General features: G+C 42.3%; 2 protein-coding genes across 2 annotated transcripts; both read left to right on the top strand.

Annotated features, from left to right (window-relative positions):
- The first annotated feature begins 200 nt into the window (after positions 1-200).
- LOC135747059 (uncharacterized) lies at positions 201-3,614 on the top strand. Its single transcript, XM_065265720.1, has 9 exons — positions 201-305; positions 392-478; positions 565-669; positions 767-847; positions 977-1,138; positions 1,264-1,841; positions 1,961-2,288; positions 3,188-3,495; positions 3,596-3,614. The coding sequence occupies exons 1-9, from the start codon at positions 201-203 to the stop codon at positions 3,612-3,614; spliced, it is 1,773 nt and encodes a 590-aa protein (XP_065121792.1).
- A 627-nt stretch (positions 3,615-4,241) lies between these two features.
- LOC135747143 (uncharacterized) lies at positions 4,242-7,435 on the top strand. The gene is made up of 4 exons (XM_065265823.2): positions 4,242-4,306; positions 4,407-4,696; positions 5,301-6,209; positions 6,309-7,435. Exons 2-4 carry the CDS (start codon positions 4,493-4,495, stop codon positions 7,380-7,382), a joined length of 2,187 nt encoding a protein of 728 aa, XP_065121895.1. The 5' UTR covers positions 4,242-4,306; positions 4,407-4,492; the 3' UTR covers positions 7,383-7,435.
- Positions 7,436-16,211: the final 8,776 nt, after the last annotated feature.

Here is a 16,211-nt window from a genome sequence, read left to right as displayed (position 1 = left end):
TATCCCTTCCTCCCAAATATCAAACTATAACCTTGTAATAAAACACTGAGATAAATATATGCTATTTGAAAAAAAATTATGAAATTGATTAACTACTCAGTTTTATTGAATAGTCATAAACTTTGTATTTTGCCACACGCTATCTTTTATTGGAAGATGGCTTCCAAGCACAAGAAGCACAGGGCTATGAGTGAGGGTGAATGGATGGCCCGCCTGCGCAGATTTGCCACCCAGGGGTCTGGCCTTCTGAGGCGGGAAACAGACCGGCACCACGGCAGAAGAAATGGCATGACCTGTATCAAAAGGTAAAGTTGGACATGTATATAAACACAAGAAAGAATGTCATATTTAAAGGGAAGAGGTAGTTATGATTCACTGTCATATGTTACAGATTGAGAAGTGTCCACTGCAACACAGGGGGCAAATGTCTCTGTTTGGGGGGACACAGACATGTGACTGTGGTTTCCATACAAAAAAGGTATAAGAAGTGTTTCATAAAACTGTGATGTGTTGATGGTGTTTTGTTTATTTTTGAATTTAATTTCCTTTTCTGTGAAACTGTAGCCTTCCAGTTTGGCCCCTGTGTCATCCACACCATCCACGTCACCACCTGTAACACCAGGGCAGTCAGAAACAACATCTGGAAAGCCTACTTTAACTTTGGCATCGGTAAATGCATGCCTTTGCAGATATTTATGTTATCATATGTTAAAGCATTTTATCACTGTGTATGCTTCACATAATGTTACTAATTTCTTTTTGTCAGTTTACAAAGCCGCGGTTTGGTGGTGTCCATGGTGCAGCTTTAAAGCCAAATCTAGGTGTTGCAAGGACGCATGCAACCAAGGTATAGTAAAAAAAAGACATTTCATTCCATAAAGATATGCAGAGTTTATCTAATCATCGTTACTGCAATACCTGATAATGATAGATTATTTCATTCAAAATTGTAAACTGCCATCTCTTAATCTTGCAGCCTATTAGCACTTCTGCATTGCCCAGCCCTGCACCTAGGACACCATCTCCTGCTCGCAGTCCCAGGCTGTATATTCAGACCGTCTCCCCCCTGTCTCTTCCTCCTTCTTCTGTGTCTGAAGCAACCTCTTCTTCCTGTGGTCCAGGAGCTGCTTCCAGAGTTGTGAGAAACTCTTTAATTTAATCGTTTTCTTCACACTAAAATTATTGGATCACATAAATATGCTACATTCCTCATAAGTGGCTTGTAATCATGTCTATGTGTTTGTCCTTTTTTTATTACAATAGGAAGTATCAGCCGCTGCCTCTTCTGGGACGTCCTCTGCTCCTCTCACCCCTGTGATCAGCTCCACCTGTGTTTCCTCTGCTGCTCCATTTGTGGCTGGATCCTCTGTCCAACCTGCCGAGGATAGGGTGACCGCTCCAGGTTCAGAGTCTGGATGGCTTCCCACAAAGTTGATGAAAACCATACCACTACAGGATCAGAAGTGGATTTCAGCAGCTTTGTGGAAGCAACATCGGCTTCGTACCGACCTGAAGCTGTGGTATGATCCACCAGAGCCAGCTCTGATCTATCACCAAGGCCCCGCTCCAGAGCGTTTCTTTACACACAGGCTTCTACTCTGGATGCCATACCACCTCTGGAAGGTCAGGCTGTCCTGTCCTGTGTGTGGGAGACAGCTCACAGGCTATGGGGCACACAAGAGAGCCCGCCAGGTTCTGGATGTGGACCGCTTTTATCTAATGATCACAGAGACTCTCTGGTGCAGTGGGTGCAAAGCGGCCTTTATTTCCACCAGCAAGGCCATCTTGGACCAGCTGGACTTAGCTCACAGATTGGAATTTAGGCTGATCCTAACTCGAAAGTGAGTATACTGAGATTATTTAGCTTGTGTAACAACTGTTTATCATTTAAAACACAATTGAGATGAGCTGGTTTTAATGTTTGTGTCTTTCTGTCTCTCTTTCACTTTGTTTCATTCAGGTATGCCTGTGACATGCGGGTCATAAGGTTCCTCAGGGAGAGGGCCCTGGGCAACAGCCCTTCTCGCTTAGTGAGGCAGCTGCGGGAGAACCACAGCGAAGAGTGGCTGAAGCGTCTTTGCCGATACTTTGGTGCCTGCTCAGACTTCACCTCCCAGCCAAGCCTGCTCCCTGTGAGATTTCAGGAGCCACCTGAGCCTGAAACTATCCCCTCCCACAGGTGGATGCTGGCTGTTTATGGGCGAGATATCTTGTGCAGGATTGACCACATTAAAGCCAGCATAACGTCCACATATGGATGCATCCTGAAGATGGACTCCACCAAAAAGGTAACTACTTTTTACATTTCAATAAAAAGAATTGCAAATACACCATTAGTAGTAGCACTGACCTAAAATACGTAAATAATGTTCCATAAAATATTATGTACAAAAAAATAGAAGTGCAACATCAGTAACCTGATAAACCACTGTTATTCGTTATTCGTAGTAATATTTCTGCATTGGAAATTATTTTGTTCCCGCAAATGTTTCACCCATTGTTATAAAATACATCTGCTGCTGAATTTCGAAGTAAAATTGACCATTCCATCCTTGCGTAATGCGTATAAAGAAATGGAGCAAAGTTATGATGCAAAGTTTGCAATAAGCTCTTGTAAAATATCAGTGTTAAAATAAAGACATCTGCAGAATCACATCAGCCCTTGCCCAAAGAAAAATAGTGTAACATTTTGTGGCCTGATGAGAGTACAATTGTTATTTTAGGGTCTAGTGGTTATTGACAGAACATCAGGGGTCCCCCGTGTACTGAATTCAAGCAACAGTACACAGTAAAGGCAGTATTGGTTATTTTGACACAGATGTGCAGCAGTTATCAACAACAGTGGTTATGCAACTAAATATTTGTAATTCATTAGCTTAAAGTGAAGTTTAATCTTAAGAAATTTCTTCAGTTTATAAATGTTGACACTTCTATTTTTTTAAACAGCTTACTATTCATTTTCTTTGCTTCCCTTTACTTGTACATTTTGTTAATATTTTGATTTGGAATTGAATGTGTAATGTTTTCAATACATTTGAAATAAGGAAATAAAAACTATTTATAACATTTCTGCACTTTATTTACTTATATTTCACATTATTTTTGCTATTATTTTCTGCATAACTGTATAAATAATTGAGAGTGAGTGAATAAAGCATCACTCACTGTCTTTTCTGTGTAATTACAGATCACAAAGAAGCTGTCGGGGTTTGCAAAGGGGACAGCATTGTGGCTAACATCTGTCAGCAATGAGGTGGGCCAAATCCTCATTAGTGTTCTGAGAGCTCAGGAGGGTCCAGCCCTGGACCGAATGGCAGCTGACCTCATCCGGAGGTACACTGATGCAGGTGTGGCTCCGCCTCAGCTCCTTTATGTGGACTGCGACTGCTGTCGGGAGGGCACTGGGCAGACCAAGCTCAAGCAGCGATTTGGTGGGTGGCCAGACTTGGTGGTGAAGCTGGACATCTACCACTTCATGCGGCGACTGGCAGCTGGGTGCACTAAGGATGCACATCCTCTTTACCCCATTTTAATGGCACGCATGTCTTCCTGTATTTTTGAATGGGACAGTGGGGATGTGTCTCTGCTGAGGCAGGCCAAGAGGGAGCAGCTGAGACATGAAGGTATCCCTAACATCACCGCCAATATGGTGGATCAACGGATCACCAAGGAGAAATTGGCCCTGCACTGCCGAAGGCGGACAAGAGGAGAGAAGCAGACCATCTTGATGATTGAGCACCTCCTCAGTGAGCTGATGGGGGTAAAGGGTCGAGACCTTCTTGGTGTCCCTCTTTTGGACCAGCAGAGGATGCAGAACATCTGGCAACTCCAGAAGAAGCACGTAAAGTGCATTCAGGACGAACCAGGTGTGCTGCTCTACACAAAGACCGGCACCACCACCAAAAATGGTATTGTGCTGCCAAATTACAGATGTGCAAGGGGCTCCACATCACTGGAGTCCTTTCATCTACATCTGAACAGGTTCATTCCAGGTCAGTATAAATCATTATTCATCAGAAATATTAAGGGTGACACAATGAATGGCTTTCAATAGCATAGCACAAAAAAGTAATGTAAAGTTATTGATCTTGTCTAAAGGAACAAGTGCCAACAGCTTGAATTTCCAGCTGTACCTCCTGGAAGGCCTGAACAGATGGAATCAAGACCGTAAAATGGCATCTCTGGCAGGCAAACCTCCATCCATGTTAAGCTACTCCGGGGACCTGATGCACTGTCAACACCCAAAGTGTTAAGGTACTTGGAAGAGAGCTTGCACCATCTTTTCAGCCACCATCTGTCTATACTGGTGAGTTTCAACTTTAAATTGCTTTTTATATTGCATAAAAATATATTTATATATATATATATTTTATTTCCTTCTAACTGTGTTCTCCTGTCTGTCCCAGGTGAACTCATAGGTATAGATTACCTGTACCGTCAAACAGGGCAGGCCTTACAGGATTTGGATCCTGACTCTGAGGTGACAGATCAGATGTTGGAGGATGTGGGCACAGAGGAGGAGTTGGAGGATGAGGGCTTCGGAGATATCAGTTTGGACCTCAACCTGGATCCCACTATTGAGGCGCTGGACCTGTCCTCTGGCTCATCACCCGCCACGACCAGCGTTGCCAGCACTCCTGCCTCTGTCCAGACTGGGTCTGCTAACACCACTACAGCAGCACCTAATCAACAACTGGTAACTATTCTTAATAATAACAGTTCAAGTAGTATTATTTGTATAGCACTATTAAAGGAATAGTTCACTTTAAAACGAAAATTCTGTCATCATTTACTCATCCTCATGTTGTTCTTAACCTGTATGAATTTATTTTTTCTAATGAACACAAAAGAAGATATTTTGAGAAATGATAGTAACCACACAGCAGTAAGCGACCATAGACGTCCATATTAGGAATAAAAAAATGATGGTATGTAATGGGTACCGTCAACCGTGTGCTTACCATCATTTACCAAAATATTTTCTTAGTCATTTATCACAATACTTCCAAAATATTTTTTTCCTACTATGGAAGTCTATGGTCACTTACTTCTGTGTGTTTACCATAATTTATCAAAATATCTTCTTTTGTGTTTAGAACAACATGAGGATGAGTAAATGATGACAGAATTTTCATTTTAAAGTGAACTATCCCTTTAACTTTATTTGTATAGCGCAATAAAAAGAAAAATAGAAACAAACAAAATACCATTAATACAATCTAAAGAGTAAATAGATTCATAAAAAGCAAAGTTAACAAGATAGATTAAATTCCATAAACATGTTTTTCCCATTTTTTCAGTTTTACGCCGCCTCTGGTCCATCCTCCACGACCACCTACACCACCTCTGGGCCATCGTCCATGACCACCTATGCCACGTCTGGTCCATCCGCCATGATGACCTACACCACCTCTGCGCCATCCTCCACAACCACCTACACCACCTCTGGTGCATCCTCCACGACCACCTACACCACCTCTGGTCCATCCTCCACGACCCCCTACACCACCTCTGCGCCATCCTCCACAACCACCTACACCACCTCTGGTCCATCCTCCACGACCACCTACACCACCTCTGCGCCATCCTCCACAACCACCTACACCACCTCTGGTGCATCCTCCACGACCACCTCTGCTCCATCCTCCATGACCACCTATGCCACGTCTGGTCCATCCGCCATAATGGCCTACGCCACCTCTGCGCCATCCCTCAAAAGCACCTACGCCGCCTCTGATCCATCCTCCACGACCACCTACACCACCTATGGTCCATCCTCCATGACCACCTACGCCACGTCTGGTCCATCCGACATAATGACCTACGCCACCTCTGCGCCATCCTCCACAAGCACCTACGCCACCTTTGGTCTATCCTCCACGACCACCTACACCACCTCTGGTCCATCCTCCTTGACCACCTACGCCACGTTTGGTCCATCCGACATAATGACCTACGCCACCTCTTCGCCATCCTCCACAAGCACCTACACCGCCTCTGGTCCATCCTCCACGACCACCTACACCACCTCTGGTCCATCCTTCACGACCACCTACATCACGTCTGGTCCATCCGCCATGATGACCTACGCCACCTCTGCTCCATCCGCCACAACCACCTACGCCTCTGTCCTTCCTCTCCCAACCACCCTCACTGTCTCTGTAGCCACTGCTCCCCCAGCAGTGCAACCAGTCCCTGAGAAACCACTGGTAAGAATTTTTGTGACAAGTACATTGTGCTAGTTGTGCTGTTGTTCTGCCTGTGATATTGTATCTTTTTAACATTAATTCACTCTTATATTTTACCAGGCTGTGGATGAACGCAGTGTACCAGGGATAGATAGAGTGGACAACCTTGCAAGCTACTTGGTGGGGCTTAGGATGGAATCTGGTCAAACTCTGAGCCACCAGCAGGCCAGTACCATCATTGCCCTATGGCAAAGCCTGCTTCCATATGACCAGCAGAGAGTGGCGTATGCTGCCCGGCACCAGGTGAATCTTACAACAGGACGCTTCAGGTGCTCAAAAACCAAGCCTGAATTCACACCTGGTGTGGATAGCATGACCCGTTGCGTCCTTGGGTCAACAGGATCCCCTGCCCAGTGGCCAGACTGTTGCCGCCTGGTAGAGTCTATCTTTGTTAAACTGTGTGATATTCACAGGAGCCCCAAAAAAATAGGAAATCATGCTGTAACAAGATGGACTCTAATTCTGAGGGACTACAGCAAGATCCGGCAGCTGGTCCTGGGCAATGGGACTGTGATGGAGAATACCACCCTGCAATTGTTTCAGGTGAATCAAACAACTTTAAATCAATGGCACAAGAAACGGCTAAAGAGGCAAGAATGTGCCATCCTGCTTCAGGGTGTGAACTTGCCAGCCCCCATTCCTATTGCTGCTAGGCCTCTCCCGCCTGGACAGACTCGCCCCACTACAGCCCCCCCACAGCCTGGTCCCCAACACAGCTACCACCTGCCTGCAAGCACAGTGGGAAAGGCAGTGGACAAGCGAAAGTCTGCAGTTCCAGCCCCGCACCCCCCTCCTCCAAAGGTTTTCCGACCAAGGCAGTTGCTCCCTGCTGATTCTGCTCCATTACCTGTTGTTCCCAACCCCAGTCCTGCATTTGCCCCGTTTGTGTTTTTATGTCCAGTTCCTGTCATCCGGCAGATTGCTCCAGCTGGCCCCATTCCCTCCCCACCACCTGCTCGGAGGCCCTACGTCCGCACTGTGGACAAAAACAAGTGCAGTCTGTGCCACCAGCCCCGGAACAAAGATACTGGCCACAGCCAGTATTATGGCCACATTTACTGTCCCCTGACTGCTGTTATGCCACTTGACCAATGGAGGGAGGAGATGAAGAAGAAGAGGGCAGATAAAAAATAATAATTTGTTCATTTAAAATGCTATGTGTGTGTGCTTGCTTGCGTACACCTCTGTTAGGGTCATTTGTTCACCCTCTGAAAAGCTAATTTGTTCATTTGCTTTTCACATTTGATCATTTAACCCATATAAATAAGCTTAAAGCTTTTTTGATAAAGTTGTGTTTATGTGAGAGAGAAGGTGTTTGTTATAAAAATAAAAAGAACTTTATTTCTACAACAGTATCCTTTGGCTTTTTTCTATCATACCTATCTGGAAAACTTTTTACAAACTCACACAGATATTAAAATTAAAAGAAAGGGACATGATCATATTCCAGACAGATTCACAGGGTGTGTCAAAAACATTTCTTTGATATAAAGGTTTATTATAATTATAAGCAGTAGTAGTATCAAATTTTTATTATTGTTATTGCAACAAACCATTAAAATTACAAGAAAAAGGGACAGATTTGTATAGCAGACATGTCCACAGGGTGGGAGAAGTGATTGTCAGAAACATTTCTTAGATATAAAGGTTTATTATTATTATTATTATTATTATAAGCAGTAGAAGTAGTAGTATCATATTCTTATTTTTATTACTGTTAAGCAAACAAAGCATTCTTATTCTTACCAATTCTATTTGTATCCGTTTTTAAACTATATTTGATTCATAGCAATTGAAATAGTTTGCATTAATTCATGTATGCTTTGCATGTTCCAGTCGGGGATCGAACCGGCGATTTTTTCATTTTTCTTCCCCCCTTCTTCCCCTTCTTTTCTCCTTCTCCCCCCCTCCCTCCAGACTATTGTTCCCCAGCTTCTGTTTACGGTATATCACCAAACTACCCTCCCATACCTGTGTAAATTACATTTTTTGGACCTTTCGAAGGCTTAGTTCACAGAGTAGGACTGTAGTTGGTAAAAATGTCATCCTTATTTCACTGGTTCAAATCCGTCTCAAAGGAGTTTTTCTCTTTAATTTGCTGTTCTTGAAATTGCATCTTGGTAGAGCGGAGGACTGTATTTGGTTAAATTTTAATCCTTAGGTCGCTGGTTCAAATTCGGCTTGAAGGGCGATTTTAAACCGCTGTTTCTCAAACTGCTTCCTGATAACGGTATATCACTGTGCTACCCTCACATACCTGTCTAAATTAGATCTTCTAAACCCTTCGTTAGCTCAGTTGGTAGAGTGGCGGGCTTTAGTTGGTTAAATTGTCATCCTTAGGTTGATGGTTCGGCTTGAAGGACGATTTTAAACCGCTGTTTCTCAAACTGCTTCCTGATAACGGTATATCACTGTGCTACCCTCACATACCTGTCTAAATTAGATCTTCCAAACCCTTCGTTAGCTCAGATGGTAGAGCGGAGCACTGTAGTTGGTTAAATTGTCATCCTTAGGTTGATGGTTCAAATCTGGCTCGAAGGGGTATTTCTCTTTAATTTGCAGTTCTTCAAACTGCATCCTGCTAATGGTATATCACCACACTACCCTCATATACCTGTGTAAGTTAGATCTTTCAAACCCTTCGATATCTTTGTTGGTAGGCTCTAGTTGGTATATATTGTTGTCCTTAGGTCGCTGGTTCGAATCCAACTCGAATAGGCTTTTCTGCTTAATTTGCTGTCCTCCAAACTGCTTCCTGCTGACGGTATATCATCAAGCTACCCTCACATACCTTTGTAAATTATATCTCATGAACCCTTAGATAGCTCGTTTGGCAGAGCGGAGGATTGTAGGTGGTGTAATTGTCATCCTTAGGTTGCTGGTTCGAATCTGTCTCGAAGGAGAACTTTAATTTGCTGTTCTTCAAACTTCTCAGCATTCTGTATATCACCATGCTACCCTCACATACCTGTGTAAAATGCCTCTGCTGAACCCTTTGATAGCTCAGTTGGTAGAGTGGAGGACTGTAGTTGGTTAAATTGTCATTCTTAGGTTGCTGGTTCGAATCCCTGTCGAATAACTTTTTCTGCTTAATTTGCTGTTCTCAGAACTGCTTCCTGCTAACGTTATATCATCACGCTACTCTCACATACCTGTGTAAATTACCTTTTCCAAACTCTTTGATAGCTCTCTCGGTAGAGCGGAGGACTGTAGTTGGTGGAATTGTTATCCTTAGGTCGCTGGTTCGAATCTGTCTCGAATAAGTTTTTCTGCTTAATTTGCTGTTCTCCAAACTGCTTCCTGCTGATGTTATATCATCAAGCTACCCTCACATACCTTTGTAAATTATAGCTCATGACCCCTTAGATAGCTCGTTTGGCAGAGCGGTGGATTTTAGGTGGTGGAATTGTCATCCTTAGGTCGCTGGTTTGAATACGTCTCGAAGGAGAACTTTAATTTGCTGTTCTTCAAACTTCTCAGTCTTCTGTATATCACCATGCTACCCTCACATATCTGTGTAAAATGCCTCTGCTGAACCCTTCGGTTGCTCAGTTGCTAGAGCGAAGGACTGTGGTTGGTTAAATTGTTATCTTTAGGTTGCTGATTCGAATCCCTGTCGAATAACTTTTTCTGCCTAATTTGCTGTTCTCAGAATTGCTTCCTGCTAATGTTATATCATCACGCTACTCTCACATACCTGTGTATATTACCTTTTCCAAACTCTTTGATAGCTCTCTCGATAGAGCGGAGGACTGTAGTTGGTGGAATTGTTATCCTTAGGTCGTTGGTTCGAATCTGTCTTGAAGAAGTTTTTCTGGTTAATTTGCTGTTCTTCAAACTGCTCCCTGTTTACGGTATATCGCCACGCTACCCACTTGTGTAAAATACATCTGCTGAACCCTTTGATAGCTCAGTTGGTAGAGCTGCGGCCTGCAGTTGGTAAAATTGTCATCCTTAGGTCGCTGCTAGGCAGAGGGAGAGCGCAGAAAGAGGTTACCCTATCAGGTTAAATAGGGCAGGGAACTCGGGATGACCATCTTGGGCAAGACAGAAAGACTGAGAGTTGTGCACAGTAGTGATGGGAGAAACGAAGCTTTTCGAAGCTTCGAATCAATTGAACCAATTGCTTCGAAAATTGATTCAGTTTTTCGAAGCAGTTCGAAACCCACACACGCTGGCGACCCCTGCTGGTCAAAACAGTGTAAAAGCAGATCTGCCCACACATTTTACACTTTTTTTTACAAAATAATAGCAAGATTTTTATTAAAATATGTTTAAAAATTATTTATCTTATTTAAGACATAGTTAAAAGTGTTTTATGTGTTTTTAGTTTTATTTAGGGCAAACAAATGAATAAAACTAACTACCCTTTTAATTATGCACATTTTTGTCATTAAATCTGTCTATAAACAAAAAGTAGACAACATGGCAGTGTTATTAGTCAGAAGGATAAATGTTTTATGAACTTTCATTATAAAACTGACCCGAGTTCACCTAAACTTATTAGACACTGGTCATGTGATCAACTCCCCCTAGTGGTGAACCATCGGATTTTCGAAACGTTTCGAAACAGTTATGACGTAACGAAGCCTCGTTTGCTAAAATCACGTGACTTTGGCCAGTTTGAAACAAGCTCCGAACCACTGATTCGAAACAAAGGATTCGTAAATGTTTCGAAGCCTCATGAAACAGTGCTTCGAAAACGACCATCACTAGTGCACAGCCATTTTGGCAAAGGAAAACAGTTGGACTTGTTATCCCTCCCTTCTAACTGACATAATATGGGTATGCTCTAGACTAGAATGAAAGTACAATGATTGTGTGTCTTAAAATAAATCTTAATTTTCCAGGCAGACACGACCAGGCAGACACGACCAGGCAGACACGACCAGGCAGACACGACCAGGCAGACACGACCAGGCAGACACGACCAGGCAGACACGACCAGGCAGACACGACCAGGCAGACACGACCAGGCAGACACGACCAGGCAGACACGACCAGGCAGACACGACCAGGCAGACACGACCAGGCAGACACGACCAGGCAGACACGACCAGGCAGACACGACCAGGCAGACACGACCAGGCAGACACGACCAGGGCATAACATGAAACATTACATTTAACAATCACTGACAATAGACAATGCACACACTGGGCTTAAATACACTGGGTAATAAGGGATAACGGGAGACACCTGGGAAACAATCATCAAGCAGACCAATGACCAAAGAACTACACAGAACTACAAAACATGGCAGACACAGACAGGACTTCAAAATAAGATTCTACACAAAACATAAATCATGACAACATGTCATTAAACTCAATGTACATTTACCTAAAGGAACACCTATAAGGAACACCTGTTCAATTTTTCATTAATGCAATTATCTAATCAAGCAATCACATGGCAGTTGCTTCAATGCATTTAAGGGTGTGGTCCTGGCCAAGACAATCTCTTAAACTCCAAACAGAATGTCAGAATGGGAAAGGAAGTCCCTTTGCACACTCCTGTACAGTAGGTGGCGGTATGCACCAATGAGATGTGATCCGCCAATAAAGTAAAGAAGAAGAAGAAGAAGAATGGGAAAGAAAGGTGATTTAAGCAATTTTGAGCGTGGCATGGTTGTTGGTGCCTGATGGGCCGGTCTGAGTATTACACAATCTACTCAGTTAATGGGATTTTCATGCCCAACCATTTGTAAGGTTTACAAAAAATTGGGGGAAAGGGAAAAACACAAAGTATGCAGCAGTCCTGTGAAGCCACAACACGCACAACCTTGGGGCGGATGGGCTACAACAGCAGAAGACCCCACCGGGTACCACTCATCTCCACTACAAATAGGAAAAAACGAGGCTACAATTTGTACAATCTCACCAAAATAGGACAGTTAAAGACGATTTCTGTAGAGACAATCAGATGGTAGAGTCAGAATTTGACATAAACAGAATGAGAACATGGATCCATCATGCCTTGTTACCACTGTGCAGGCTGGTGGTGGTGTTATGGTGTGGGGGATGTTTTCTTGGCACACTTTAGATCGTTTAAATGCCACGGCCTAACTGAGCATTGTTTCTGACCACGTCCATCCCTTTATGACCAGCATGTACCCATACTCTGATGGCTACTTCCAGCAGGATAATGCACCATGTCACAAAGCTTGAATCATTTCAAATTGATTTCTTGAACATAACAATGAGTTCACTGTACTTAAATGGCCCCCACAGTCACCAGATCTCAACCCAATAGAGCATCTTTGGTATGTGTTGGAACGGGAGCTTTGTGGCCTGGATGTGCATCCCACAAATCTCCATCAAATGCAAGATGCTATCCTATCAATATGGGCCAACATTTCTAAATAATGCTTTCAGCACCTTGTTGAATCAATGCCATGTAGATCTAAGGCAGTTCTGAAGGCGGAAAGGGGTCAAACACATTATTAGTATGTATGGTGACCACCCGTTCCGCGTAGCGCGTGCGCGCACAGCATTTCAAGCCCAATTCATGCGTCTTGCAAATTGAGACCGTGTCACGCATAATTAATGCTTGCTCAAAAAAGGCTATATCCTTGAGCCCCAGACAGCCAAACGAACATTACTTGACAGTTCAGGCTCGCTCGCCACTCGTTAGTCACACGCTACTGTTGCCCCTCAGTTGAACTGCTGACAAGGTTGTTGTCAACTTTTTCAGTGCGCATGCCTCCACAGACGTGCATACCTTTTAGATGTGCGCTTTCCAATTTGAAAATTGGAGAAAGAGACTGAGTCTGACTCTGCACCGCCATCATCAATTATAAAGAGAAGGTGTGGGTACAAGAAAAATAAATATTTGTGGCTGAAAGTCCTAAAGGTGTCCCCAGAACACTGAACAGTTTTTTTTCCTGCGCCTGACTTTACTAACTTGCAAGTTCACCATCCTTCCTCCCCCTTCTCGTTCCGTGAACCTCTGGAGTTATGAGTTGAGACTTTTTTTATTGTTCCTGCTTTGTTGAGCAACTACAATTCTTGTTAATCATGTAATTTTATATAATTTATTTAAATGTAATAAATTGTGATGAAAAATAAATTACATGAAATAGCTAAAGTAAATCATAAGTCTAAGTGCATCTGTCAATTGATTAAATGTTCAAAATATTATGAATCTTTATTTAGAAAAAAAAAATACACATTGGTTGGCCTATTCATAAGCATACATCTGCAATTAAACATGTTTAGGGAGATAGGGCATTATAAATATACCATGTAAGGTTGTATGTGCTAGAAATGGGTAAACCACTATCAATAAGTCTGCCCATGTGTTGGGGGCACTGCCGCGCCAGGGAGTGTCCCACATTGTCCCTCAGAAACATACCCCTTGTCCCCCCTTGGGCTTATTTGCAGGTGGTCACCCTATTAGTAGGGTGTTCTAGGGCTGGGAGATATGGAGTGAAAATTATATCTCAATATATTTTGCTATATCTCGATGGACGATATATATCTCGATGGCTTTGCATGGAAAAATGCTCCCCCCCAAAAAAAACTACTGCAAAACAAATATGTCAAAATCCACAAGGACTTTTTTATTGAAGTGCAAAGATGTAGTTCATGTAGGAACAAAGTGCTTCTGCAACATTTAAAAAAAATATATACAAAAATTATACTTTAACTATAAAAAAGAAAATACATATTGTCGTCTTTTTATTCAAAAATAAAACAACTGAACTTCAGATATTAAGTTTTTGATAGACATTGACAATTCTTAGTATTTTTTTCTGAAAACCCTCAGGAGATAAGGGTATTTATCCTGAGGCGTTTTAGGAGTAAATGGGTTAAATATGAGAGAAAACACTGTTGTTGTTACACAGAAAACTTAAGAACACGTGCGCTTGCACACCGCATCATAGGGAGAGAGATAGCTCTCACATCAAGAAAACGTGTGTGTGTGTGTGTGTGTGTGTGTGTGTGTGTGTGTGTCTGTGTGTCTATGAAGCACTACTGCTAACCTTTGTTTAGTCATGATAAACTAGATAAGTCGTCTTCTCTGTCAGTAACATCCGTGTCTGATGACATTTACGCGAAAAAGAAAGTATATGGAGAAACGAACATTAAAGCACTGCCACCTTTTCACTGTCACGAGAGAGAGACGCTCGCTGTCGAAGCGCCTCACGGAACGAGAGAGAGGGGCGCACTGAGCCCTCGCAACAATGAATTTAAGCCGTTTTAAACAGTAAAATATACATGTAAATGGGAATCATGGAAGATCTATTCGTGGTGGCCAGTGTTGATTCCGTGACGGGCGCCGCCATGTTAAATGAGAAAACACGCGAGGGAAGGGGGAACAAAAGCAAGGAGGAGGGGGCCAGCACAGCACACAGAGAAGGCAAAGAAGCAAAGTGGCGAAATCAGAATTTAATATAAACATCATATCGATATATACAATATGTCAAAATCCATTTCGAGTTTCAAAAATATATCGATATAGTTTGAATATCAAGATATCGCCCACCCCTAGGGTGTTCCTAATAATCCTTTAGGTGAGTGTTTACTGCATCACCTTGCGATCAAGACAGCATTGAGGAGTATTTGTTTGGAGAACTGACATTGTTACCTGGGTTGCATATGTGAAGGTCCAGATTCTATTGCGGTAGGGGGATGTTTGTTTAGGTGATTTCAAATGTGTGAATATGTGTATATTATACAACAAATCTTATATTGTCTGCTCTGACAAAAATAAAGTATTATTTTAGATTTTAGGTGAAGTGGCAGCGTGTATTTTATGACAAATACAGCTTAAACGTTTGTTTTGTCAAAAGTTTCTTATAGACATTCAAGAATGAAATATTTTACATGTATCTGGTTAAACCTAAATCTGATATTATCTATTGAACTATTTTTCTGAACAGCCTCAAACAGGGCTCAAAATTAACTTTTTTATTTGGTAGCAAACACGTAAAACACTGATTAATTGTGACATTACAAAAGTGACCTTAATATAGAAGGCTAATATATATTCATATTGATAACTGCATAACCAGGATGCTAATACTACTAAATAGGCAATGTTTTAAAAATACAACAAAAACATACTGTACCATCAGCATTGTCGTGTTCCACATCAACATGGACCACAAGTGTGTTTGTTGGATGTCCATTTACCAGCGCATATCAAACACTCTTTGACAGACAGGTCGGTGTCTCCATCAATAATGAACACATTTGTCACAACACTTCTTGTGTTTTTGGCACTTTTGCCATGTTTATGCAAGGTCTGGCGCTTAAAATGTTTTGATACCGACATCAACGCCGTTTCACAGGATTTACAGTAAACACAGTAAGTTACATCGAGCCATTTTTATAGCGGAGAAACTCGAAATCTTTAAGCCACTCTCTCCGAAAGGTTTAACGTCAAGTCTTATTAGAGTCGCATTTGAATCCGGATCGTCGTCATTAACTCTTTCACCGCCAGCGTTTTTAACAAAAATTGCCAGCCAGCGCCAGCGTTTTTCATGATTTTCACCAAAGTGTAATGCCTTCCAGAAAATGTTCTTCTTTAAATATATAATATACAATATACCAAATGAAAGAACAGACCCTCTGCTTTCAAAAAAAAAAAAAAAACCGTTTCATCCTACCTTTAGTGGTTCTTTTGCAATCAGCTTTTGAATATGGGTAGGTTTTTGCAAAAACACCATATTTTGAGCAAAAAGCAGAGATAATTCCATTTTTGTGACGGACTTTTCATAGAGATCCCATTCAGAGCGATCTTTAAAACAGACACGGACATGCAGCAGCTTGCCATAGGGCAATACTTCCGGTTTTAAAAAGTTGCGGAAAGACGGAAAATCTCGTCATTGGCGGGGAAGCGTTTTCTCTTAATTGACGAGATATCTCGTCAATGGCGGGGAAAGAGTTAATTACAGTAGTAGTAACATTGGCTGTAATCGGCTCGCAAGAGCTTAAATGGTGAAATTTGATTGGT

The sequence above is a fragment of the Paramisgurnus dabryanus genome, chromosome 1, assembly GCF_030506205.2.
Source record: "Paramisgurnus dabryanus chromosome 1, PD_genome_1.1, whole genome shotgun sequence".
NCBI lineage: Eukaryota > Metazoa > Chordata > Actinopteri > Cypriniformes > Cobitidae > Paramisgurnus > Paramisgurnus dabryanus.
The sequence above is the reverse complement of the archived record's forward strand: the minus strand, read 5'-3'. Positions and strand labels throughout refer to the sequence as shown.

Excerpts from the sequence above, each read along its gene's own strand:
- LOC135747143 (XM_065265823.2), top strand. The coding sequence starts at position 4,493 with ATGTTGGAGGATGTGGGCACAGAGGAGGAGTTGGAGGATGAGGGCTTC. Across the intron at positions 4,697-5,300 it reads CAGCACCTAATCAACAACTG|TTTTACGCCGCCTCTGGTCC; the intron begins GTAACTATTCTT and ends CCATTTTTTCAG. Across the intron at positions 6,210-6,308 it reads CAGTCCCTGAGAAACCACTG|GCTGTGGATGAACGCAGTGT; the intron begins GTAAGAATTTTT and ends ATATTTTACCAG.
- LOC135747059 (XM_065265720.1), top strand. The coding sequence starts at position 201 with ATGGATGGCCCGCCTGCGCAGATTTGCCACCCAGGGGTCTGGCCTTCT. Across the intron at positions 479-564 it reads GTGGTTTCCATACAAAAAAG|CCTTCCAGTTTGGCCCCTGT; the intron begins GTATAAGAAGTG and ends GTGAAACTGTAG. Across the intron at positions 1,139-1,263 it reads CAGGAGCTGCTTCCAGAGTT|GAAGTATCAGCCGCTGCCTC; the intron begins GTGAGAAACTCT and ends TTATTACAATAG.